Raw genomic sequence first — 26,990 nt, forward strand, 5'->3', positions numbered from 1 at the left:
GGCCCTTGAACTCAAGGCCTGAGCACTGTCCTTGGGCTTTCTCAAGGTTCGAGCTCTACCACTTGAGCTACAGTACCACTTCTGGCTTTTTCCTGTGTATATGGTACCGAGGAATTGAACCCAGATCTTCATGCATGCTAGGCAAGCACTCTACCACTAGGCCAAACTCCCGGCCCCTAGAAAACTTTTTTTAATGCCAGTCCTGGAGCTTGAACTCAGGTCCTGAGCCCTGTCCTTGGGCTTTCTCAAGGGTAGTGCTCTACTACTTGAGCCAAAGCATCACTCCAGCTTTTTCTATGTATGTGGTACCAAGGTCTTTGTGTATGCTAGGCAAGCAATCTACCACTAGGACAAACTCCCAGTCACAGCAGGAAACTTTTTAACACATAAAAAAATGTATCTAATAAAAAACAAACTTTTTTTGTTTTGTTTTGTTTTTGTCAGTCGTGGGGCTTGAACTCTGGGCCTGGGTACTATCCCTGAGCTCTTCAGCTCAAGGCTACCACCCTACCACTGGAGCCACAATGCCACTTCTGGTATTCTGGTGGTTAATTGGAGATAAAGAGTCTTATGGACTTTCCTGCTTGGGCTGGCTTTGAACTGTGATACTCAGATCTCAGCCTCCTAAAGTAGCTAGGATTATAGAAATGAGCCACCATGCCCAGCCAAAGTGTACTTTTAAACACACACACACACACACACACACACACACACACACACACACACGCACACACACAGTCCCACCCCTACAGAGGCTTTGCTGTCAGTCTGGCAGCTTCTCCTTGGCATACATCAGAATGCTTGAGGAAGCCTCTCAGGAACTCCTGTGTCCAGCCTATACTCTAGGCCCATTCTCTCAGAGCTCTCCTGTGCTGTGGGCCTGTTTCCTTTCTTTCTAATTTTCCAGGTAATTGCTATGTGCAGCCAAGATTGTGAGCTTCTCTGCTAGCCTTTCCACCTTCTTTGTCACTGAACACAGGGCCAGTGGTGCTACGCTAGCCCTGACAGCGCAGCAGATGTGGCCAGCCACGGCAGGTGTGGGCACTCTTCCTGACACATTTCTACACTCCAACAGATACCATGTTTCTTACCACCATTACTGCTTCCTCATTGAACCTACTCTTTACATCAGGATTCTGGCCAGGAAGGTTTTGTTCATACACCGCTTTCTCCAGGCTTCTGGAACAGGGCTCTGAATCCCAGCTCTGAAACTTAGACTCCAGGAAACCAGAGTGTCAGATTCTCCTAAAATGCAGCAGAGGAGGTTTAATGAGGAGCACTCCAAAACCCTCCCTGTCCTCGCTTTTCTATTAGTGGCATTGGAGGAGGCCACACTTGGTGGAATTTTGTTTTTAAAATGATCTGCTATTGGCACTGCATAGGGAAGCTTCCCAGCCTGCACTGATCCTGGTGATGAACATGGTTCTCTCTAAGCAGAGGAGCAGGAGCCACCATGGCTGGGATTTAGGTTTTCGTGGGCTGCACAGTGCTGAGGTATGATGGGGCATGGATTCTGAAACACCACCAGTAGCAGACAATGCTGACAGACATGACTGTGTGCCCAGTAGCACTTGGTCCTCAGGTGAGCTGCTCTGATGACCTCACAAGCAGTGATGGGCCAGGCTTGGGGCCTGCTGTCACCTATCTTACTCTCTCATTGTCTGTCCCACCGCCTTGCTGCACATCACATGTACAGGGCTAGCAGTGTTGGCTGTGCATGCCAAGCCCTGAGAAAAGGGGACAGAGAGGTGCAAGGCATGTGAGGAATCTAGGCTGCACTCCAGGTGCACTTACAGCTCCAGTACCTCCAGCCCCTCAGCACCTCAGGGGTTCAGCCAGGCCGTGTCACCCTCTCCTCTCTGACTTTACCTACCTTTTAGCTTCTTCAGGGGCCTCATCTCCCAACCAGGGCTGATTACAACCACCACCCCAAATCCACTTCCATTAGCACCTCCTCTTGTGAAGTCTCCTGGCTTTTCAAGTAAAGGAGATGACCCTCTAAGAAGACTGCAAACATGCATTGTGTCTCTTTCATAGCCACGCTGCTAATAACTCCTGGGGTTGAATCCTGCCCTGCCTCACGATCCCTACATGATGCCTGGACAGATTTCTCCCCCTCTCAGAGCCTGTTTCATCATCTGGAGAAGGACTGTGTGACAAGAATGGGTGGAGTAAGGAATAGGAGGTGTCAAGATACCACTGGGGAAACAGGTTTCCCCAGGACGTGAAAACAGAAGCCCCTGGATTACCCTGACTGAAAAATCAGGTGGCAGTGCAGAGGCCAAGACATTGTTTCCTGCCCTTGGTGATGTGATTCTCAGGCCAGTAAGAGTGTGTAAGTGCTAAATCTACCCTGCAGGGGTGAGAAATGGCTGAGGGAATCATGGGGGAAACACTGTCCTGGGCAGGTGAGTGATACCTTAGGAGGACAAGGGGAAGCAAGATGGAGCAGCAGATCTGGCAGAGCTACAGCAAGCCTGGTGTGTTTAGGAAACAATGAAGTGGCAAGGAAAGAGGGGCATGGACAGGAATGTCCCCTCGCCATGGGTGGCAGAAGGTTCCTGGGTGGTGAGGAGGCTTCAGAAGGAGCACAGGGACCGGATGACAATAGTGTGTAGGCAAAGTTTAACTTCTGGCTGGCTCAAATATGCATAGATACCTACAGCTATGAAGATGATAAATTTTACTGACATACAGTCAAGATGGGTCAGATGTGCACTACTTACTTGTACTTGTGTAAATAACACTTTATGCTAACACATCCTTGCCATTCCTTGACACCTGATCTGGAGCGGCTTATCCACCAAAATGGCAGAGCTAAGTGGAGAAGCCATAACAGAGACCATGAAGCCAAGCAAGGGAAGATAAGATAGCAAGAGCAGATGTGGGGAGAGACAGAGTGACTTTGGCCTCATCCACTAAGCCAGAGTGCTGAGCCACTGCTGCTCATGGAACCGGTCAACCAGTGCTGAGCTTGGGGTGAACCACATGCCAGAACCTCAGCAGTCTTCTTACTGTGAAGTGAAAACGTTCCTTCTGGAGAATTGGCCACCAGCTATTGCTCTGGAGAAAGAACTGGGGTTCCCTCTCCCATGAGAGGACTAACACCCACAAGTGACATAAAAATTAGTTAAATTTGGGTCTTGCTTAGGTAATATAAAATATCTTGGGCTCTATTAGTACATATCTCCAGAATGCAACAGTTCAAATGATACCAATCATATAAAAGTACAAAATTTGAAATTTAAGTTAAATTTCAAGGCACAGATCCTACTTTCCAACTGGCAGCACACTATTACCTCTTCCAGTGTTACTGTCTTGAACGCATCAGAGATAAACTTGTGGCATTAATTTTTGTGCCAGCAGTGAGGCGTGAATTCAGGACCTTACACTTTTGTTTGGCTTTCTTGCTCATAGCTAGTGCTTTATCACTAGAATCAAGCGTCCACCTGTGTAATCTTAACTTCAGTGAACTAGTACAGCTATGTCTGTTTGCCCTTCATCACCCAATCTATCTTAAATTTCCTGAGTCAACTAATTATCCCTATGTTTAGGCTCTGGTATTTGGGCTCACCTGACAGGGGCCGCCTGCTTCTCACGGAGCAAGGATGACCGGTGAGGAGCACTAATGGTTTCACACAGAAGGAAACTGTGTTTCCTTCCACCACTGGCCAAGTGCCTTGTGAACATTTTGTGACCTGACAGAGGGACATGGGGGGATAGAAAGAAAGCCCATTGTAGTGCAGACAGGGTGGCCGGCATACTGAGCTGCTGCCCACGAGGGGCTGAGCTTCTCTAGCAGGCAAGGAACACTTCTGTATACCTACACGTGGGCGGTGCAGGTCCTCAGTTTACCTGCAGACATTTGGGCCTCATGATCAGTTTTAGTGGCCACCGCCATCTATGAAACCATCTCCCTGCACTCAGTTCTGCCACTGGGACCTGGTCCCTGCTGTAAGCTCTCATGTCTTGTACCTTCAGAGCCTCCCATGGTCTTGACATACATCAAGTATCCCATTCTTGTGTGCTCAGAAGTTGGCAGTTCAAAATGTAGCTTCTCAAGAGAAAAACTTGGCTTCCTTTAGATAGCTTCATATTTACCAGAAGATATGAACCAAATCTAACTGGGACAATTTGGATCATTTTGTTTACTTAGCGGCTTTACCAAATATATCAACAAACATTTCAGGACATTTACTTCGAGTGAATACATTTTGCCTCATGGTGATCCATCAATGACGACTTAAAATATATTTCTAGCTGGGTGTTGATGGCTCACACTTATAATCCTAGCTACTCAGGAGGCTGAGATTATAGCATAGCAGTTCAAAGCCAGCCCAGAAAAGTCCATGAGACTCATCTCCAATTAATCACCAAATAGCTAAAGTGGGACAAACTAAATATATATATATATAGTACATTATATATAAATGTATATATTTCAAACAAACTACATATACAGACACACAGCCACTTTCAGAGGCAACTAGCATCATAGTTTAGGTAAGTTTTGCTATTCCTCCAATATTATTTTAAAATATCACACTTGGTTTGTGCCTTAAAGAATATGAAACATGTATTATTCCTATACAGTCTTAATTTGGTAGGGGAACACCTGGGAAGTTGGAAGGACACACAAAATAATTTTCCTATTTTCAAACCAAAGCAGACCATGTTCCTGGATTAATAATCAGAATTTGTATCATCTAAGTCTTGAAGCCTTTCATCCTGGTCAGAAGCTCGCAAACTCTGGCATGTTGGAGTGCAAGTTAAAACAGGGCCTCCGTCAGAGTTTCTGATTCTGAGGGTGTGTTTTTTTTTTCAAATAGAACGAATTCCCAGGGATGTTGCTGCTGCTGCTCCAGAGAACAACACTTTAGGAACCCCTGATGTAGTTCAAATTCTGGTGAATTGCTCAGATTTGCTTATGGAGTACTGGCACTACCAGGGATTCCTGACCATTGGGGGAGCTCACTGTCCACTACGGCTACCAAGTCTAGGTCCATTCTGGTAAGTAATGTTCCCTCACTCACGTCGAACCTGTCACGATTCTTTAGAACGCTCCTCTGCTTTGCCTTCAGGTGTGGACATTCCCTCTTCACAGAAAGCCATTACAATAGTGAGAACCAGTACTCACTGCTCCTTTCTGCTCCTTCATTACCTTTCTATCTTATTTTACACACTCTGACTGGCTCAGGTCTATGCATTGATACTGGAGTTCTATTTTTTGCTAACTGACAGAATTTGAAGATTAAAGAGCTAACTATGCAAACACCCCATAGAGTTGTAATTCACGATAAGGTTTTACCATTGTAAACTGGCCTGACTGAACCTCTATTTCTATCCCTGAGGCTCTCAAATGAGTTGCCTATGCCATGGCAAATCAGGTTTTCTATGAAGCCCGATTTACTTAAGTTAAACAGCTGTTCTCCGGCTGGGAGTTTGGCCTAGTGGTAGAGTGCTTGCCTAGCGTTCACGAAGACCCAGGTTCGATTCCTCGGTACTATATACATAGAAAAAAGCCGGAAGTGATGGTGAGGCTCAAGTGGTAGAGCTCTAGCCTTGAGAAAGTCAACGACAGTGCTCAGGCCCTGGGCTCAAGCCCAGGACTGGCAAAAAATTTATAGCGGCTCTCCATTCAGAGGTCATGCCCTTTCAATTTCTCAGAGTGCAAACAACCTTCCTGCCACGAAGGGAGGCCAAGAACTTCCCAAGGCAGGGTCCCACTCTCCAGCTCCGCAAAGCCCAGTGGAGTGTTGAGTCAGACTGGTCTCCTGTTCTCAGCATGGACTTACCATTTATAAGAGGAGGTTACCAGAACGTCTCTCAGGCACTGTCACTGCCACCCCGTCCTCCTGACTGCTAGCTTCCCTCACTCTCTCCCAGGGGCGCAAGCCAGCCTCTGGCACACTGGCTCTGAGACTGCTGTGCTCCCCATATTGTCATGAGCAATGCAGAAGCGGCAGTAAGCACAGAGAATGATGCTTGATGCTGAGAGTGGACATTGAATAGGTGGTAATGAGGAGCCCACCATGTAACCTGCCCCCCCCCCGCCCTGACTGGCTGCCTTTCCCTACACTAGCCTCTGGGTCAGCTTGGAGAAGCTGGTGTGATCCTGGGGTCCTGGGTGCCTCTTCTTCCCCTCACAACAACCACTCTAACCATTGCTGCAGATCCCTGAACTTCCACATACTTGGATTTGGTGTTGACCTCATAGAAAGACAAAAATTTCTCCAGTCCTCCCATCTCAGCATGGTAGCCTATCAGGGGCTGAGCGAACATGCACAGGACCATGGAGAAGGCTGTGGGAGGAGGGCTATTATTGGCCTAGGGAAGGGAGAAATTCAAGAAAGAATATAATCATCCAGAAATAGGTTGGCAACCTTTTGCCAAGAGCCAGACAGAAAACCTTCTAGGCTCTGCAGGCCACAGGTTCCCTCTGAGAACTGGTCCAGTCAGCCACTGGGTGACAGCAACCTCCAAGAGCCTGGCCATACTCCAATGGCTGTTCACCAAGCAGCCACTTCAGGCTGGGCCCCACTGTTGTCTGCCCGTCCCAGCCTTCTCTAGCCTCAGTTTGCTCTTCTCTAGTGCTGCGTGATGATTAGCCCATTTAAACCTGTCTTTGGCTCCCATGGTTTCTGGAACCCACACTGTGTGTCTCTGGTACCAGCACTGAGCAGGTGTTTGATAGACATGTGGGGAGGGTGTGTGGCGGAGGGGGCCAATGTTTACAGCAGACAAACCTTGCAGAACAATCCCAGCCATTTGGCAAAAAAGAAACAACAGGATTCATGGAGAAAAGGAAATCTTTCCTGATGACAAACACAACCACAAGTAGCTGCCTGGCTTGTAATTTTAGTCCTTGTTAAAATGCACACCCATGGGTTGATGTTGACATCAGGGCTGAACCCCAGAAGTCAGTGCTGTGGAACGCCTGCAGACAGGCTGCTCCCGTCTAGAGCAACCCGGGCATGGAGCACAGCCCAGAGGAGGAAAAGCACTGCTGCCAGCCAGAGGGACAAAAATGCTTTATTATTGGAAAATATAAGAGTCTCTCTAGGCCTGTGCTACACCATTAGGTGACGTCAATGGCTCAGAGGATGAGAGCTCTGCTTAGAACAGCGGCTGATTCATGGTGGTAAAGGCGTTTCTATTTACAGCCACAGAAAAGATGCAGCCCTTGCTTCTACACCCTAAAGTCCTGTGCTAACGGATCCTCTGCTTTCCCTGCGTGCCCTTCGTAGAGGCTTTATAGCTGGCAGGAGGCCAGGACTGAGACACTTCATTCCATTCAAGCTAACCAACAGCTTCAGGGCCTACTATGTGCTGGCAACTGGCACACTAGGCCCATGACCCTGTTAGAGAGGGAGGGTAGGTTAGCCCACAAGTAGCTATGCCAGTGGAGGCACAAAACTAGCAAAGTAATCTGGAGGTTAGGGAAGGAGACCCCAAGGGACTGGTAGGATTGGGGCTTGTAGAGTTGTAGGAAGTGGGGGTTGAGGGGGAGAAGGAAGGATGAGGCTAGTGTGATGGGAGAATTGCGTGCTTGATTTTAGACATGAGCTACACTTAGTTAATTTCTGGTATGAAAATGAATGAGCCCAGCAGAGCCTGTGTCCTCTCCTGAGAATCCATAGCCCAGAAATGGTGACCCGCACTACATGTGTGAAGTCATTTGTCTCTAAAGGGACACTAAGATTGCCTGTTCCTTGCCTTCTGTCCCCTCTCATACAGATCTTGTTCTTCCTCCTGGCATGTATCACTGTAGCTAACTTGATGATTTATTTTCCCTATGAAAATTCATTTTCTTCCTTTCCACATCTCCAAGGACTTGCCTCTTGCGTGACTTTGTGGTATTAACTGAACATTTCCTGACTCCAGATTAGATTCTCAGTGGTGAAGGAAGCCTTTTAGGTTGAACTAAATGTTAGGAACAAGCACATGGCCGTGGTGACTTTGACGTGCAGAGCCTCTGAAGAAACAGCCCATCCGTCCCTCTGGATTGTCTCCTCTCATGGAGGAGTCCTGGCTCTGTGGTCATGCAAGTCCAGTCCAACTCCTCACCAGCCAGGTCTCACCTCATCCTGAACCTCATTACTGGACTACACCCCAGAAACCTCTGCAAACTCTTAGAGATGCTATCACTTCACCAAAATCAAAGGACATGTTCTGTAAGTTTTCCAGAATAGTTCATTGGTAACTATGTTTGCGGCAGTTTTTAACCAAAATAATAGAGCATGAGATGAAAATCTATGTGATCAAACAGCAAAAGTATAAATCATATAAAAGAAAATATCTATACAACTTTGTTTTTCTCTACTGTAAAACTACCTTAAATATTATTTTTTCTTAAATATTTCTTAAATATAACAACTTGTTAAGATTATGTTATTTCAGAAGACATCATTTAAATATATTGCTTTATATGATATCATGGTATGAGAAAAAAATCACAGTACTGATTTGGAATGATTCTCAATTTGGATATAGATTTTAGGGGTGAAATGCTGAAATGGATATATACTTTTCATCTGTTTAAGAAATGAAGATAGGAAATAGATTGGGGGTGGAGGTTAGAGGAAGAATTTTACACTTGCGTAAAATGTATTAGCTTTGCAGGTCAGCCAAGTGGCAAAGCATAACCATTGTGCTCTACTAATGAAGTTAGACAGATTTGCAGGGGAATCTTTGACAAGTTCACATCAGAGGTGTCTAATGTCCCCAAAAGCCTTCTTAGCTGACAACTACAGTAAGATATGGAGAAAGATAGGCAGAGAAGGGTAGCAAGACTGTAGCACATGGTGAAGCTGACAGAGCAGATGGTGGGGGCTGAATACTGTACCTGCTTATTATTGTCAGTGGTACAGCACAGCTTCTTGAGGGAGACAAAATGCCTAATTTTCCTAATAACATAAATAATCCACAATTAGTGAGTTCGATACCAGAGGGTTCCACAAGTCAGCATATGAAAACATCAACAGTCTTCTTAAAGCAACACTTCCCTAGCAGGAGCTAGGGGAGATTAAGAAGTCAAGCAAAAATCCAAGCTACAGAAAAGGTGTTTTCCATACATCTCCCACCCCATTCTTCAAAAACCTGGCTTCCCGTGTCTGCTGGCCATTCTGAGGCATCTTTCTTTGCGTAACTGTCACCAGAAGTTTCGGTTCCTAGACACCTTGAGGGAAAGCCTGCGATACTACTACACATCAATTCTGACATTTGATTGCTCATATAAAAAGTGAAGAGATTTATTTGGACAGTGGCCAAATTCTATAATTACTGTTTTTATATTACATATTCCATGTTATTTCATACTCTGGTTGACCTCAGAATGGTATCTTTTAGGATAAAATTCTGATAATTAGGTTGTGATCTTGTTCATAAACATAAGGGAAACTAAAAGATGACAGGTACCTAGGCCCCATTGCAAAAGTTAGCTCAAGATGAACATTCTGTTGAACGTACAGCCATGAAATCCAAAGAGTATAAGACTTTACACCTCAAAAGCCCTTGGGACACCGCATCTTTCTCCCTAACCCCCTGTGTCTGTCTCTGCATATTTGTATGTGCATCTCTAACTCTGTACCTGCATCTCTACCTCTAACCTTTTCTGATTTGCTTTTCTCTGGAGAACTCTAAAAAGACACAGAAAATATGGGCAATATTTTAATGAGCATCACTCAAATAGAAGAGGTAACATTTTCTGATTTAAAATCAGAATTGCCTCTGATAGATCACTGCCTACAATCAGGCAAAAATAACACTGGAAATTCTTTCTAAATGAAAGAACTTCTTTCCCTCATCTGTCAAATCAGAAAATTTTATTCTGACAGAAATGACCATGTAACAGCACATCTCCTCTGCTTTGTTTGTCCACTGATTCTGGTCACATATACAAAAAGCAACAAAAAAGGCTCTTAGCTTCAATATTCTAAGAATATGGTCTAAGAATAAGGATGTTAAAAACAAGACAGCCTTGGGCATTATCTTCCACCAGCACTGACTGCTGGTAGGAAGGGATGGGCTGAGGAGATACCTGGAAGAAGAGGAACCTTTTGGGAGGACGGCTTGGGGCAGCTGCTCCCAGTGACTAGGAGCCTTCCCTTAGAAGCCTATCCATGCCTGCAACCTCCAGAGTTCAGCCAGAGAGGAGACATGCAGTACAAAATGTACCAAATACTAGGCAATGATCTTCTACCTGATTGGAGAACCATTTCAAAAGGCTAAACAAGTAAAGTTGGAGAAGACACATTATACAAATAGTCTGGTGATCTTATGGAGTATTAGTTTTCTAATAGTATCACCCCCATCCCCCAGCTAGTCGTGGGCACTGGCACAGGAGTCCCACCTGGGACTCTCCAATACCAATTACTGGTGTGATAACTAACTCTTATCTCATTATTTTCCCCACACAGCTCCATGTTCTGAGTCCCTTTATAAACTCAAACTCTCCAGTGGAGTTGACCTTCTGAATAGGTCATGAGATTTATCAGTGAGATACTGTTAGGAGCCTGATCTAGTCTTGTGAACCTTCTCACAAAATTTAACTGAGAGAAGGAAAAGGAACTGGGCAGTTTTCTCATCTCTCCACAAAACTAACAGATTTGTCTGGTAGCCTGAAACTCCATCAAGTCAGATGCCCTCAGCTGCTGGCCAGACAGCATCCCTCACAGGTTAGTAGCCTCCAGGACTTAGCCTTTGTGGAAGAAACCCAGAGCCAACCTGGAGAAAACCAGGAAAGGCAGGGCCCCAGGAGAGAGAAGGTGGACTCTCTATGGGCTGAGGGCAGAGGCATAGAGCCCTGGAGACTGTCTGTCAGAGGGAAGAATAGGGTTCTGGAAACAGTGAGAGCGCCCATGACCAGAAGTCAGGGGGAAAAGTGCATGTACAGGGTCACTGTCCTAGTCGGGATATGTTAGTGCACATCACAGGCGGCACAACCCTACTGCCTACAGGGAGCCTAAGGCTCACGCTGACATTCAGTGTCTAAACCCAGTGCTCTGGAGGGCCTGAGTCCGTGTCTGCTGCTGAAAGAGTCAAAGAGGTTGCTCTCACCCTCCTTGGCCAATCACTGGGGTGATCTTCACGTGCTGTTGGATGCTGTCCCCGGATTTCCGTCTGGCATAGTAAACCCCCTGCCACTCCTACATAGACAAAGAGAGCTCTTAAGATCCTTCAGTCATGGTCATTGTTGCCCCGTGGGGCAACTCAGGCCGAGTCAGAACGTTCACACACACTGCCTTCCACGGCAGCAAACTCTTCTGTATCATCGCTGCCAGAGAGACACTGACACCATCACGAAGCTTAGACAAGACCACAGAGCCAGCCAATGTGTCCACCTGGCTGCCTGACCTGTGTCTCAGGACTCTTGACCAGGAGGTCAAGTGAACCTGATACTCCTGCCATAGCACTGAATTTGAGAAATCACTCTCAAAATCTTCACCACCTATATGCTCAGTCTTAGTGTTTTCTTAAGTGTACAGATGGGTAACCTGAGGTTCAGAGATTTTTAACTCACTTAGCTCATTAGGAAGTAGAGAATCTGATGATAAATTTGTGTGTCTTTAACATTCCTGAAGCTCCCAGATTTCTAGTATTCTTGGGTCTCTCGGCCAAGATGTTTAGAGCTACTCTGTCTCTTCAATGTCCGTTTCCACAGACATTGCCAAGAAGAAAGCAAAGCACTGGCCCCCAGGAATCGGCTAAGAGAGCCAGGTGACATCAGGGGGGACCATGGAGTACCCCAAAAACTCTTGGGCATAATTCAGAGGCAGGTTCTCCAGATTTTTTTTGCCCTTCCCTTACATGTGATGCGGTTGTGTATGCTTATTGGGTCAACAGGTATGTGGTTGGATTCTTTTGGGAAAACTTAAGACTCATTGCTCCAATTTTTAAAAAATCAACATTGGCTATCTTTATAATCCAAACATTTTTCTCCCTATTGAATGGCCTCCTATTCAATGAAGACAATGTTTATCAAACTATTATACAGAAGAGAAGGAAAATGGAAGACAGCAGGAGAGGAAGCTTAGAAGAAAGTACCCAGGCTATCCTAGTTCAGAGGACCAGCACTCCTTTGGAGGAGAGGGCTACAGAGGAAATTCCTCCTGCACTTCCACCATGCTTATGTCTCCCAGGGTGACACAGAAGGCATGGGGAAGAGGCCAGGAAAGAGCAAGATTCTGAGCAGTAATGAGCGAAGACAACAGAGAAAGGGCAATATGTGTGTGTGTGTGTGTGTGTCCTTCTAGTCTCTAACTGATAGACAAAAATACACAGTGGCTGTCTAGGTAGAACACTGCTCAAAGGCAGTCACAGTACTCCAACAATTACAGGTGGCATTTACTCACACAACACTCACATAACGGGTGACATGTCCTTTCATAAAACAGTCAGTTATGTTATCACAATAAACACTGGGTTCACTTGAGATGCAAAATTAACCCATCACCTCCTTTTGCAAACAGTAAAAGGCTTTCACTTACTTCTGATGTTAGTGAGGCAGTAAACCTTATGGGCAAGACATCAAAACTTCCAGCAACAACAGCAATGCCCTGGGGAGGGGGGCTTGGGGCTGGATTTGTTGGTTCCACGCACCTTTCCCTTCTTGATGCAAGTATTAATGGTGTCCAGGAGGTCAGCCCGGTTCTTGTCACTCTTGGGCAGGTCAGCGAGTTCTTTCCCCAGCAGCTCTCCTTTGTGGTAGCCCATCATCCTCTCGAAGGCGGGGTTGACGTACTGTGAACAGAGCAGGAGTGCCATTCAGGGTGCTCTGCTGGGATTCAGGACCATGGAACAAGCAGTTCCTGCACCAGCTGTGCTGGAGAGCAGGGCCTACAGGGGCCTCCTTCCTTGACTGCCATAGACCAGTGGCTCCTCCTGGATGGCCATTACTTAACTGCTCTCCTAAGTCCTCTGTGCCCAGCATTGGCAGAATAGGTGCAGAAAGCTCTCATCTAGCAGCCCTAGTCTGTGGTGGACTTCACTCACCATCTACCACCCCAAGAAATCAGGAAAAATCCAGAAGAAAACGGAAATAAGAAATAGGTCTGGGGAAGTGTACTCAGTGCTTGCCTAGCACACACGAGTTCCATCCCAGCATCAGAAATTTAAAAACAAATAACTAAGCAAGAGCTTAATTATTTCAACAGGTTGTGGCATTTATTAGTCATAGCTGTGAGGCAGCAATTTGATCTCAAGTCTTCTGGTTTTCTACTTGTCACCATCTATTATCTACGCTATGGTTGGGGGCCACTTTTAATCCAAGCTGAGCATAAAATATAGTTAACCAGCATGGTCAGGACAGCCTATTAGAGCTGGGTGCCAGAGGCAAGAGAAGCACCCCACCATGCACTTGGAGGTCAGCACACTCGAGAGGTTTCCGTGCAAAAATCTGCTGTGATCTGGGGTTTAGGACTATTTTCTTAACTTACTTGCCCCAGGCTTCCACTTCCATTTTCTCTTCAAGAAGCACAGAATCAGATGAAAAGCGAAGAGGAAGGGGCAGGCATTGTTGAATGTGGGAAAGCATGGGCATGCTGCCCTTTGGTCATGGAATCCATCCCTCTGCTGCTTCAGAAATGTCCTCCCCAAACTCTAATCACTCTTGTCTTCCTCCAGGGGTGATAGGTCATGAACTGGTTGATGTACGGACACCTAGGGATCTATTCCATGGGGAACCCAGCTTCTATTAACATGATTAACCCCAGGAACTGAAAGGGTCATCAGAGCTATGGGGATGACTGGCATCACACCTAGGGCAGGTCTCTGCCCCCTCCCCAGGCAGAATGTGGCACCACACCTAGCCTAGCTCCTCCTCACTAGCTCACCCTTCAGCCCCCTGGTGGCCCCTACAGGCTGCCAAGCTACCTGTAAGTCTCCCTTCTCTGGGCTTTAGAAAGCTCTAGGAGTCTGTGCCTCACTGATTCCCCACCTCCCCACCCTCCCCCATACCCCTCTCTTCCTTTAGGAAAGGAGAGGAGACTCCTGTCACTCCTAAGAGCTCCTTCTGACTCCTGAGAACAGAGTTAATTATACTTAAGTTTTTGTTCATTTTCTATCCCACTGGTCCTAAGATCCTCAAAACCAAAGGCTATTATTTTATACTTAACTTGGGATATTTCTGGTTACTTAGTAGCTATGTGATGAGTAAATAAAAAATATTAGGGAATGTGATTTTTTTTTATTTGTTGGCTACAGCTAATACATATTCTAATTTTTTTCTTTTTGGTGGTACTGCGATTTGAACTTAGGCACTTGCTATGCAAGAGACTCTTCCACTTGAGCCCCACTCACCTCCAGTCTCTTCTTGCTTTAGTTACTTTTCAGATAAGGGTTTAGTATTTTTGCCCAGGCCTGTCCTCAGAACACAATCCCCCTAATCTCTGTCTCCAGCTTAGAAGAGAACCCAAGTATGGGCCACCATGCCCAGCCAGTCTTCCCTTTGCTTTGAGTTGAAAGTTCACACTGATGTACAAAGAGATACCCTGGAAAGAACCCCTACAAAATCTTATTCCAGAACCCAACCACCCCTTTTAATTCAGTGACTCTCTCTCCACCTTCACTTCACAGGCACCATCTATTTTCATGTCCCTGTGTCTGTCTGTCTTTGGAAGAGTCTGGAAGATGATTTATACCATCATGAGAAACCATCTCCAGACTGCCCTTACCAGAGATATGAGGTTGCTAACTATTGGTTGCTAGATGTGTAATGGATGTTCCCTGTCAAGCAATCCTCAGTTACATTACCAGTAGAGAAGGTGGGTAGAAGGCAGGAATGCATTCTCCTTATTTTGGAAATCACAGTCCAGCTGCTCCCCCCCCCCACAAAGTAGGGAGGTATAAGGCAAATGTATTTTGTAGACAGAACTGATTGTTCAGATCTAGATGTCAGTGGGGGACACATGGGATTTGTGGGATTTGAACCAAAGCGGTGGGCAAGTGAGCCAGAAATAAGCCAGCATTACGAAGAAACCTTCAGTTCCATTTCAAGGAGCAGCCAGAGAAACAAATTCTAAAAATGCAACCATACAGGGAAGTAAGCAGGCTTTGGAGTGAAAAAGACATGGCTGCACATTTGGGTTTCAATGCTTATTACTTCTTGGAGAAGTTCCTGGACCTTGCTGGGCCTCAGTTGACGCCCATAACATGGTGCCAGTGAGCCAGTGTTGCCAAATGGAGATGAAATAACCCAATGAAAGAGATGCTGTCAGGGCCAGGTGGGGTAGGCTATTGACACTAGTGATCTGATACAGCAGGGCATGCTGGGTATGCAGTGGGAGCTTCAGAAGAGACAAAAGAAGGCTCCTGTGGCCTTCACTGTGTGGCCATAAGTGCTCCTCATGTGCAAGGATACTACGTAAACAAGCTATAGGCAGGCCACTGTCACAGAAGAGTCACAGAGGAACAGCTACCTTTCAGAGGAACAGCAGATGGATGTTTATTTACCATATACATTCCCTCAAGAAGATGGCTTTAGCATAGCGCCCTATAATCAGTATACCAATTACAGGCAAATAAATGAGACTTGTGGAATGATCCATTTCCATAGGAATTTGCAAGCATTAGCTCTATAATTCTGGTTTGCTTCTCTAAATTCTGTCTTGACAGATGACCCAGAGAATTTATGCCAACTCTATCAAAGAAACCATAGTTTCTGGTTTTTTTGTTTTTTGTTTTTTTTTTTGGCCAGTCCTGGGCTTAAGCTCAGGGTCTGAGCACTGTCCTTGGACTTTCTCAAGGCTAGAACTCTGCCACTTGAGTCTTCAGCACCATTTCTGGCTTTTTCTAAGTATGTGGTACCAAGGAATCGAACCCAGGTCTTCGTGCATGCTAGGCAAGCACTCTACAACTAGGCCAAACTCCCAGCCCAGAAACCATAGCTTCTGATCTGAACAAATACATCTTATTCTTTCTTGATTATCTAATTCTTAGCTTAAGCCTATTAGTGTTCTTTACATAGTTTGATTCTCAATTCTTCAAAGAAAATGTGCTAATATATGAGAATGATGGGAAAGTACTTGCCCAAAAGGTGGCTCAAACTTGAAAAAGATTCTATTTTGACATCTAAATAATAGAAGTGTTTCTTTCCTTACCTGAATCACATGCTCATCGCTTGTTATTTCTATAGCTTCATGACAGTGGTCTAATGCTGTAAACACTGAATTACAGGCCCTGAAAGATTCAAAAGATTGAGTTAGCTGTCATTTGTGTTTTGTTTGTTAATCTAACAAAGTAAATAGATGTCAGATTCATCAGAGCCATATACTTTCTATTATTGCTAAGGTCTGAATATTGGTATCCCCTCAAAGTTACTATGCTAGGATCTAATGCCCAATGCATTAGTATTGATATTAGAATTATATTAGTATGAATTCAATAGTACTAATACATGAGACCTTTGAGAAATAATTATAGTATGAAGGCTCTACTTCTATTAAGTTCTGAATGGACATGTGTATGCTCAATGGAGCTTCAACATGGACACAGAGAACAAAGCATGGAAGAAATTGTCTTGTAAATCCCATATGTTCTACATCAGTGAAGTTCTATTTCCTTCACAGAAGTAGTCATGGAACAGGGCTAGTCTCCATCAATTAGGAGGCTTTAAGTAGACCTAAACTGGCTCTGAAGTATTCTTGCCTTTTGCAACAGACATAGAAGCAATTTGTTTTTAATCCTTACTTATTTTTGTGGTGTTACTTTGATTCCAACCATACTCTCTGATATGAAGAAAGGCAAATATGGCCAGATTCCCCTGAGCCAGGTCATTGTACCTGCACAGCCAGCATGTCGCCTGTCTCTTGTCAACCTTCCTGTATTTTGGGGACATTTGAAATCAGGCTTACAAAGTGTGGTTATAATTTTACATAACTTCTAAATCTAGAAACAATTCCAGATACAGTAAGTTATTTACTACCCAATATGGCAAGAATGTAGCGAGGGCTCTGTTATTTGTACTGACTGTCTAAAGAATCCCAGCAAAGGCTTTCTTACACATTACAAAGAGAAAAAAGAAAAGCATTGATTTATTGCTCTGATATTTGTTCTTACAAAAACAAACTCTTCCAATGTTATTTTTTCCACTCATCAAGGGAGTCTAACTTTGTTTTGATCTGTTTGTAAGAAAAAAGGCAGAAAACATCGAGTAAAATTTGAGTTTGTACTTTTCCAGTTCTGGAATCTTGGGCAACTTTTTATCTTTGCTGGCCCTTGGGCTCCTCATCTAGAAAATGAGAAGAAGAAGAATATGTATTCCACAGGGTTTTGTAATCATCAGGATAGATGATTTTTTGCTATGTATTTCTCAAAGCACTTGGGACTGTACTGGGTAAGAATTCAACATGTGGTAGTTGTTATTTCTTTGTTATCTAAGGCTTTAAAAAACCTTCGGTAAAAAGAAAATAAATGATGACTTGTCTTTCTTCATGTGACTATCTGAAATGTCAAATCAAGAAGTGTATAATAGTAGCCAGGTAACCTGCAAGGAGAATGAAGGGTTTGGGCCCTGTAATTCCAGAGATGAGGATATCCATGAGTGAGGCCCAAAGCAAATAACCATGCTGTGTGTGACAGGGCTAAAGAGGGGACCAGCCTGACTCCACTGGCACTCCTCAGTGGACAGGTCATTTCCATATTCCATCCACCCAACCTCAACTGTATACTGTCACATCAATACCTCAGCATTTGTAAACATGGTGACGCACAATACGAAGGCAGAGTAGGAGAGGATATCAGGGCCATTACAAACATGATAACTGAGCTGCCCCTTGAGAGACAAGCAAAGACGCAGTATGTGTTTGTGTGTGCACATGTGTGTCTGTGAGCACGTATGTGTGCCTATGTGCCAGTACTACGTCTTGTGTTCAGGGCCTGGAGTTTTCATTGAACTTTTTTACTCACAGTTGATATTCTACTTGAGTCATACCGCCAATTCTGGGTTTTGGCTAAATAATTGAAGATAAGTCTTGAGGATTTGTCTGAGCAAGCTGGTTTCAAATGTTGATCCTTAGATCTCAGCCTCCCAAGCAAGTAGGATGAGCTACTTAGGAGCTACCGATGTCCAGCTAAGAGCCAGGCTTATCAAAAGTACTTTCTGGACACCTGGTATGGAATGGGCTCAGTTTCTTAACATAGAAAAGTACCTTTTGCCTTTCAGCATTGCTGTGTGGCAAAGCACACTGCATGTGGGCCAATTTGTCAACTTTGAGAGCTGAATAATTAAGTTCTAATGAAGGCCTATTATCAAATGATACATTTCTCTCCTACATAAGTGGTTTCTCTAAGGCACCTGTATATTTCAACTGAGAGTGTCAACTGGTACTTTAGGCAATTATCATTTTATCAGTTCAAGAAGTGGCCTTTGTATAAATCTTCAGAGCCAACTTCTAGAGTTGGTCTATTAAACACTTACTTCATGATTATCCACAAAGCATAAAATACTCAGAAAGTATAATACCCAACAGGAAAGAGCAAATTCTTATACCAACAGTTGGCAGAAAGATACTTGACAGAACAGGATGTTCTTCTTCCTACCCTCACAGTGACAAACAGGGCATACTGTAATGTTTATTTGGGTTCCAGTCTCTCTTGGTTGTTGGCTCTACTTAAATAAACATGCAGCAAAATGGGGCAATCAATTTGTGTCATGTTGCTAGAGTTTGAGAATCTAATTGCTTATATTAATTATTCATGTTCTCTAGGCAGAAGAACCTTTGCTTTAATTTTCTGTTCTTGTGAACCATTTAACTGTATCTCAAATGCCTTTATTTGAGATATTTTTGACTTCCTTTATATTAAGAAGTAAAAAATTGGAAAAAGAAACACAAGAGAAAGGGAGGTAATATAGGTTATGTGTGAAAATCCAGGAAGGATGAGCAGGCTTTCTTAGGGGCCTTACAAGGATCCCCAGGAAGAGCCAAGGGGAAAAGGCAAATATTACAGGGTCTAGGTAGAATGTGTATTAGTGGCTACAATGGTATACAAAGAACACCACAGACAATGAGCTCTATTCCAGCACTACAGCCAACAAGACAAGTCATACAGCTATGATCATGTCAGCAGCCCTCTGGTTTCCAGTGTCTTCTTTTATCAATATGACCAAGATGGATATGTGATCTCCTATGTTCTTTTGGAAGGGATACAGACACACTCAGACACATGGACACACATACAGACACACAGATACATACAGAGACACACACAGATAGCCACGCACAGATATACAGTCAGACACATATACAGACATAGACATACCCACCGACAGATGCGCACACACACAGACACATACACATCTACACACAGACAGACACACAGATTCACACACAGATATACACACAGACATACACACACGCGCACGCACACACATACTGAAAACAAAGGTAGATCTAAGTAAGGGCGTGGTATGTCCATACTTATGAAAACAAGTTCACAGGGGCCTAAATGAGTGGAGTTAGGACCAGATAGATCAGGAAATGATGGGCTTGCTATTCACTGGCACTGGTCCTGGGGTAAGGATGCAGAAGGCCTGATTATTTTAAGTATTCAAGGCTCTGCCTATGTCTACCACAATGGCTACCACACAGCATCCAAGGGAGAATAAAAGTTCTACAAACATCCACTGACACTAACACAGTGTTCCATAGAATACAGTGTCTGGCCCATCAGAAACTTTCCTTCTTTATGAAATGGAAGGCTACTACTGTCTTAAGATTGGGAATTAAAGAAGCATGATTAGTTGAGTAATTCCTAGATTGACTAATGATTGAAAGAATCACTGGAACTGTATTAGTACAAACAGGTCAGCTGAAATTCCTGGTAAACAGTTAAATCATTATGTTGACTTTAGATAAAACCAGACTTTTCATGATAAAAAGAATGCACTATTACTAGAAGCTCTGTATTTCATAAATTATTCTGCTTAGCAGAGAAATTCATCAAATGTACACAGAAAAGTGCACATCTTTAAAACTTATTCTATCTAAAGTCAGCTTTAAAGAATTAGAATACAGCTTTCATCTGGTTATTTCTTCTGGACCATTTTAGGGACTCTATCATCCTATGGGGGGGGGAAGGCAAACATTACAGGCTTGCTCGATCCTTTTGATAAGTTCAGATGCTCACATACAGAGGTGTTCAGCATCCAGTGTCATCATGCAGCACACACTGTGTCTTTGTAGAATGACAGTCATGTTACATATTTAGCTGCAGCTGAGGGCGGAATTGTAGGGAAAATTCTTACATAATTAGGCTATAATTATTCTGGCTTTGTATAATAAAGAGCTCATTTCCCAATTTGTCACAAATGGTATAGCCATTTGGCTGCCTGAGGGTACAGGTAGATGCTCTAGGTGTTCCTGAATGCCCTCAAGATCTAGAGGGAGGTCATGGTCATGATCACTGACCTTTCATCTATTGGGATTTGGAACTGGTATATTGGGGGAGATTCAAATCATGTGTGTGCATGCACACACTCAGATAGGGAGAAAACTCAGTTTAGATCAAGGAAAAACCAGCCAAAACACAATAAAGTAAGTTGGTATTGACAGAACAAGGATGGAAAGCTAGGCCGGCTCTTCTTCCTGGAATCCTACCTCACAAATTGCTGGGATTACATCCATGAGCTACCACAACGGGCCCATACTCTTTTTACCCTAATTTAAAAGCAGTAGTGACAACTCCCCTCTCTCACCCCCCACAATTAAAAAAAATGTACAATACTAAAAGGCACAAATTATAGAAGAAAGGACTATGCAATTTTCTAGAAAAATCTTATGAAGTTCTCTTAAACTAAAAACTATACAGTCAAAAAGAAGGTAAGGAATTTGGCTTACTTAAATATTTTTAAAAACTTCATTTATTTTTGTTCATTAAAGGCTTTGAAATAATCAGAATTCTTCAAATACTGGAATTACCACTGACTAGCCATTCCAACATTCCTTTGAAACACTTTTCCACGGTTAGAATCATCCATGTCTTATTCTAACACTGTTCTTTAGTTTTCTGTAGTCACCAAATAAGAATCCCCAGCCCAAGTGTACCCATGTGGATCTGCTGCTGTGGGTGTAAACCAATATAGTAGTTGGCCAAGTGAGAAGCCCAGCAGGAATTGTCCTGCTGGAGGCCAGGAAGCTGCAGGGCTCTCTTAAGTGAGTGGTGGGGTGGCAAAGGAGATGAACCTCCTCTTGCTACCAACCCCCCATTGCTGACTTGGAAAAAATCAGGGTCCTCAGATCAAATCAGAGCAGAGTCTGAGCTAAACCAGGCAGGGCTAGGACCCTGGTAGTCCAACTGAGCCTAGAGCAGAGCAAGTCAGAAGCAACAGTGGCTAGCAAGTTTCATTAGGAGACTCCCATCGGCAAGTGAGAGCCTATAAAATGCCTTATACCTATAAAGAGATCCAAGATCCGTTTCTTGAAGCTATCTCATGCATACTGACGTCAGGAACAGATTTAGGAAAGTACTACATAGCTATTTTCATATTTAGAAGAAAAAATATACCAAATGGTTTGCCATATAAGTAGGAGTTTATAAATGTGGAAAGTAGCAGGTAGAGAGTTATTGCCAAAGGTTATTCTTAATCTTGATCTAATCATGTAAAAATTAAACCAGAGTTTTCCCAGGTTATGATTTAAAAACTGCTAGAAATAGCAGAAAATATTGCCAAAAGAAGAAATGATTTCAAGTTAGGTTATTATATCAAGGGTTTCCCAGTTTAAATACTGCCCCTGGCTATCTACCATTATCCAATTTAAGAACTTCAGGATGTATGGTATTCAGCCTGTTGACAGATAAGATTTTTCTAAAGAGTTATTAAGCTGTGATGCTACTGTATTTTGTGACATACCGTAATTTGAACTGTGAGCGAACTTCCCCATGTTCGATTTGAATCAGTTCATTATAGCAAGCAATTATGCTGCTATTCTCCATAAATCTCTGAAAAGAAAGCAAAGGTAATACATAAGACATTTCCAAGTATTTCTTCGAGAGTCAAATAGAGAAACTTAACAGCTGTTCCTACCCCCAGGTAACTGTTACATAAGATGCCTGGTAAGTAGGATGAGAGGAAATAGAAAAGTTGTTGAGGAGTTTGAAATGCTTTTTTAAATATATGAGAAACAAGAGAGCAGGAAATAATTACACATAAGCTTCCTTATAACAAAGATAGAATGACATTCTTTATGAATAGTCGTAGGAAAATAAACACTCAGTAGCACAAAATGCCTCCCCAACCATGCTCTCATTGTTAAAACAGTTTGACTTCACTCTGTACTAATAAAAATCACTAAAACACAATCTCCAAATATTCAATGTGTGCTATATTGCCAATGAAATCATTGTGGGGAGAGGTTATTTTTTGCTTCATTCTGAAGTTTGTTAGTCCTTAATCCACAGCTCATTAAAAAATCAGTAAACTTGGTCAGGTAGGGTTGTTCAGATTTATAATCCCAGCTACTTGAGAAGCATAGATGATCAGGAGGATCACAGGTTCAGGTCAGAAAAAAAAATGCTAGCAAGAACCCATCTGAACCAATAAGGTGTAGTGTGCATCCCTGTCTAACCTAGTTAAATGAGATACATAAACAGGAGCGTCATGATCTAGGCTGGCTCTGGCAAAAAAAAAAAAAAGGAGACCCTATTCAAAAAATAAGTGAAGCAAAATGGGCCTCAGTTCAAACCCTAGCCCCAGCAAAATAAGTAAAAAACAAAACAAAACAAGAAACTAAACAGTAAGCTCAACAATAAAAGATAAACAACACAATGAAAAACTGGGATAAGAATTTGATAAGATAACTCACTAAAAATATACAAATAGGCAGCAAATAAATGAAAAATGCTACATTGCCAGCCACAAAAGAAATGCAATTGGAAGCACAGTATAGTCATTTCACAGCCACAGGGCAGCTATACTAAGAGAAAATGGGCACAGGTAAGGATGTGGAGAAATGGAATGCTTGAACATGGCCTGTGGGAATGTGACATGGTTTAACTGCTGTGGAAAATACTTGAGGAATGGTCAAAAAATTCAACACAGAATTTGTGTGTATAATCCAGCAGTTCCAATCTCAGGGAAGAATATACTCAATTAAACAAATACTTGTAGGAACAGGGCCCTAGCAGCTCTTCATGATAACAGACAGGTAGAAGTAGCCCACATGTCCATCAACAGGCAAATGTATAAACAATTTGTAATGTGTATATATCGCGAAGTATTAAACATAATACAAGAATGAAATACTGATACACGTTGTATCATGCATAAAACTAAAAAAATATTCAGTGAAGCCAAATGCCAATAGGTCATGCCTTGTAATACTAGCTACTCAGAAGGTTGAGATCTGAGGATCATGGTTCAAAGCCAGCCTAGGCAGAAAAATATGTAAGACTCTTATTTCCAATTAACTACAGACACACACACACACACACCACACACACACACACACACAAATTCAGTGAGCAATCATCTATAAAATAGACACAAGAAATCATATATTATGATTCCATTGACATGAAATCTCTACAATGGATCTATCCATAGAGCACAGACTGGGGCTGTCCAGAGCTGAAGAAGGACTGGAAGTAACCACTGACTGGGAAAAGGTTATAAAATGTTTTAGAGATACATAGAGATGGTGGATACACAACTGTAAATGTGCTAAATGTCACATAATTGTCCATTTTAAGTAGTTAATACTTTCTTTTCCTTGTTTTTATTATCATCAAGTAGTTGTATAAAGGGGTTTCAGTTTACCATGCCTATCTATGTGTACAGTGCATCACTCTTACCTGCATCTCTTTCAATCCCACTTGTCCCCTCAAGTTTCCTAGTTTCTTCTTCATGTGTGTACATTAAAAACTGCTTATATCCACCTACCATTCCTCTCCTATACACTCCTTCCTCCCCTTTAGCCCTAGCCTCCCTCAGACAAGACATGCTTCAGCTCGTATTTTATTAAACTGGCTGTTAATTCTTCAAAGACATTACACCAAGAAAATCCACCCTGCATAGACCACAGTCAAGTCAGTTTCAGTGTGTGTGTGTGTGTGTGTGTGTGTGTGTGTGTGTGTGTGTGTGTACACCAGTCCTAGGGCCTGAACTAAAGGTATGCACACAGGTTCTAAATGCTTCCCTGAGCTTTTGTCTCAAGGCTAGCACAAAGGCTTGCATTACAACTCCATTGCTGGCTTTTTTTATTAAAGAATTTATTAATACTGATTTGTACATCATATTTCAAATGACATGTTTAAAAAACAAGTGTTCAAGAATGGAATCTCTATATACAATCACTGGCACTTAGTTTCTAGAACTTAAAATTAGGCTAAGGGTTTGTATATCATAGATACATATTAATTTATGAAATAAAACATTATATCCATAGAGTCATAGGTTTTATGTCTATGTAGTTATGTTTATATTTCCACGCTCTCTTTTTGGGCTGGTATTCTTCCTTTTTTTCCTCTCTGCCTGAGTTCTCTGTGGTCCTAAAGCTTACTTAGGATCAATTTCTGTTAGAGGACTGTCTCCTGCACTGCCAGTACATGAATCTTGGCAGGAGCTCAGTATGTCTCACCCTGACCGCCACCATCTTCCACCGATCTCCAGTTATGTTTATATTTCAATACCATATCCATAGCATTGGGTATGCAAATATTGAGTCCTCGCTCTTGGATCTATTGTTTGGATCTAATAGCCACATATTAAGGATACCATGCGCCTTTTGTTCCTTTGGTCTTGACTTGTTTCACTCAACATGATTCGCTCTAGATTCATCCACTTACCTGCAAATGCCATTATTTTATCTTGTCTGTTGGCTATGTAGAATTCCGTTATATATATATATATATATATATCACATTTTCTGTATCTATTCATCTGCAGTAGGCCATCTGGATTGTTTGCATCGCCTGGCTATTGTGAATAGTGCAGAGATAAACATAGCTGAGCAGGTGTCCTCATCATATCCTGGGTTATGATGTTCAGGATAGATGCCCAGGAGTGGTATGGCAGGATTGTAGGGAAGGTCAATTTTCAGTTCTTTAAGAAACTTCCACACTGCTTTCCAGAGTGGCTGAACTAGTTTACAATCCCACCAGCAGTGTAGTAGGGATCCTTTTTGTCCACAACCCCGCCACACTGCTGGCTTTTTTGGAGATAAGATTCTCATAGGCTTTTCAACCAGGGCTGGCTTCAAACTATGATCCTCACCTCTTAGCCTCCTGAGTCACTAGGATTGTAGGTGTGAGCCACTGATGGGTGGAACTATGTTTCAGCCAGCTAGAGTTTTGGGGGATGCTAGCTAGGGCTTTATTTTTTTAATTATGCTTTTAGAAATACTTCCTTGGAATTAAAACGTTCTGTAATCCAGTACATTTGACCATGGTGGGATGCTGGAACTGACTTCAGGAGCAGTCAGATCATCACATGCGCTGAGGAGCAGCTAAGGTGCCCTGTGGATTCTCAGAGTGTGTCTTCACTAATCCCCAAACTTCTCTGGCCTCGCAGGCTACCTCTGCGGGATACTTTTTGGAATACTAGAGTCATGTGGGGCAGCGTGGGTGAACCCAGTTCACAGTTTGGAGCTAAGGCCCAGCCGCATTCTTGACTTCGCTGGGAATGTGAGCTCTGGCTAGCTATTTGGTTGTTTTGCCCTTGTTTCCTTCCTTTGATATGGCGACCATATAAAATCCCTTATTATGTCGAGGAGGATTAAGTAAATCACCTGGAGCTGGGCCTAACAAATAATGAATTATAGTTCCCTAGTTCCAGTTCACAGGCAGTAGTCACTTCAGGAGAGAATTATGCCCCACAGCTGTGCCCCAGCATGCCCAGCACATTGCTTTGCACACAGTCAGCTCCAGAAATACTTGTTGAGATGAATAAGCATCATTTCAAATAGCAAAAAAGAGGTACAGGAAGGTTAGTGTAAGGCTAAACTTGCTAAGATGCTAGTTTCTAGAAGGCTCGGCGTCAAGTGTCAGCATAATTGGCCACATACTCAGGCTCCAAAGGCTGGGGAGGTGGGGAGAATAGTTGTAGGATATTTGATAGCACAACTTGTTCCTGGATCCTCACTCAGGAATCACAGACTCAAGTGCTGGCCTCTCAGCTAGCAACACAAGGTTGAGTTTCAGCAAATGATTCAGTACAATCAAAACAATGCAGGGAAGGCAAGAATAGCTGGCATATTTGGCTAGAGAGTTGCCAAAGACAAGATCTTCTTTAGAAAAGGAAAACAGCCACCTGGAGATTACCTCAGCTGTTCCTGAGCCACAGTAAGACAGGGAAGACCACTGTGGGGGCTGAGTGCTCCCCTTAGATAGGGTTCCAGGGGCCGAGATACCCTGACCCAACTGGTAAGTGGTCTTGACCCGGTTAGACCCAGCACAGAGGACAGCAGGCAGTCATGTCAGGGGTTGCCTCTCATGCTCCCACTAAGGGTCCATTCATTTTGGGTAACTGCAAAAATCAGTGACATATCTGGATCAAGGGCAATGAAATTGTCCAGAACGGCAGTGGCAGTTAGAAAACATCTAAAAAGGAAATGATGAACTTGAGTGTTTGCCATTGGGAGTGACAGTTGTTTCTTCTAAGTTTTAGTGTGAGCAGATGTTTGTTCCAGCTCTACCTTGCAGTCAAGAGGCTATTGCTTAGAATAGCATCAATCTCAAAACCATTGGAAGAAGGATCACGGAACTAAAGCAGAATTCCAAAAGGCCACTCAACAGACCCATGTGGATCACAACTGATGAAGTATCTCAAGGCCATTGTCCAGTCATCCCACAGATAGTGAGGAAATTCAGCACCCTCATCCTGATTCCTGATTCAGACTTGAAAGGTCAGTGGGGGGAGAGGGGATTGTGAAGAGATGATAGACACTGAGAAGTGTTGTGAGGGTGTGGAGTATTGCTGGCAACACACACACATGTATTTCTATACACATTGTGAATAACTATGTTGCCCTTAGTCTTTTACACAGCTGCTTCCAGGT

At 43.3% G+C, this 26,990-nt stretch overlaps 1 protein-coding gene across 3 annotated transcripts in view; it reads right to left on the minus strand.

The window, feature by feature from the left end:
• Pde8b (phosphodiesterase 8B) overlaps positions 1 to 26,990 on the minus strand; it is a 189,356-nt gene that overhangs the window by 30,859 nt on the left and 131,507 nt on the right. For all 3 annotated transcript variants that reach the window (XM_090331732.1, XM_090331731.1, XM_090331733.1), the window contains exons 6-10: positions 21,848 to 21,936; positions 16,098 to 16,176; positions 12,601 to 12,741; positions 11,059 to 11,147; positions 8,846 to 8,906 (exon numbers count right to left, since the gene is read on the minus strand). In XM_090331732.1, the coding sequence (XP_090187858.1) occupies positions 8,846 to 8,906; positions 11,059 to 11,147; positions 12,601 to 12,741; positions 16,098 to 16,176; positions 21,848 to 21,936 (459 nt within the window). The remainder of the gene's footprint in view (positions 1 to 8,845; positions 8,907 to 11,058; positions 11,148 to 12,600; positions 12,742 to 16,097; positions 16,177 to 21,847; positions 21,937 to 26,990) is intronic.

This window comes from Megascapheus bottae, chromosome 4 (genome assembly GCF_031878675.1).
Source record: "Megascapheus bottae isolate mThoBot1 chromosome 4, mThoBot2.hap1, whole genome shotgun sequence".
Lineage (NCBI taxonomy): Eukaryota > Metazoa > Chordata > Mammalia > Rodentia > Geomyidae > Megascapheus > Megascapheus bottae.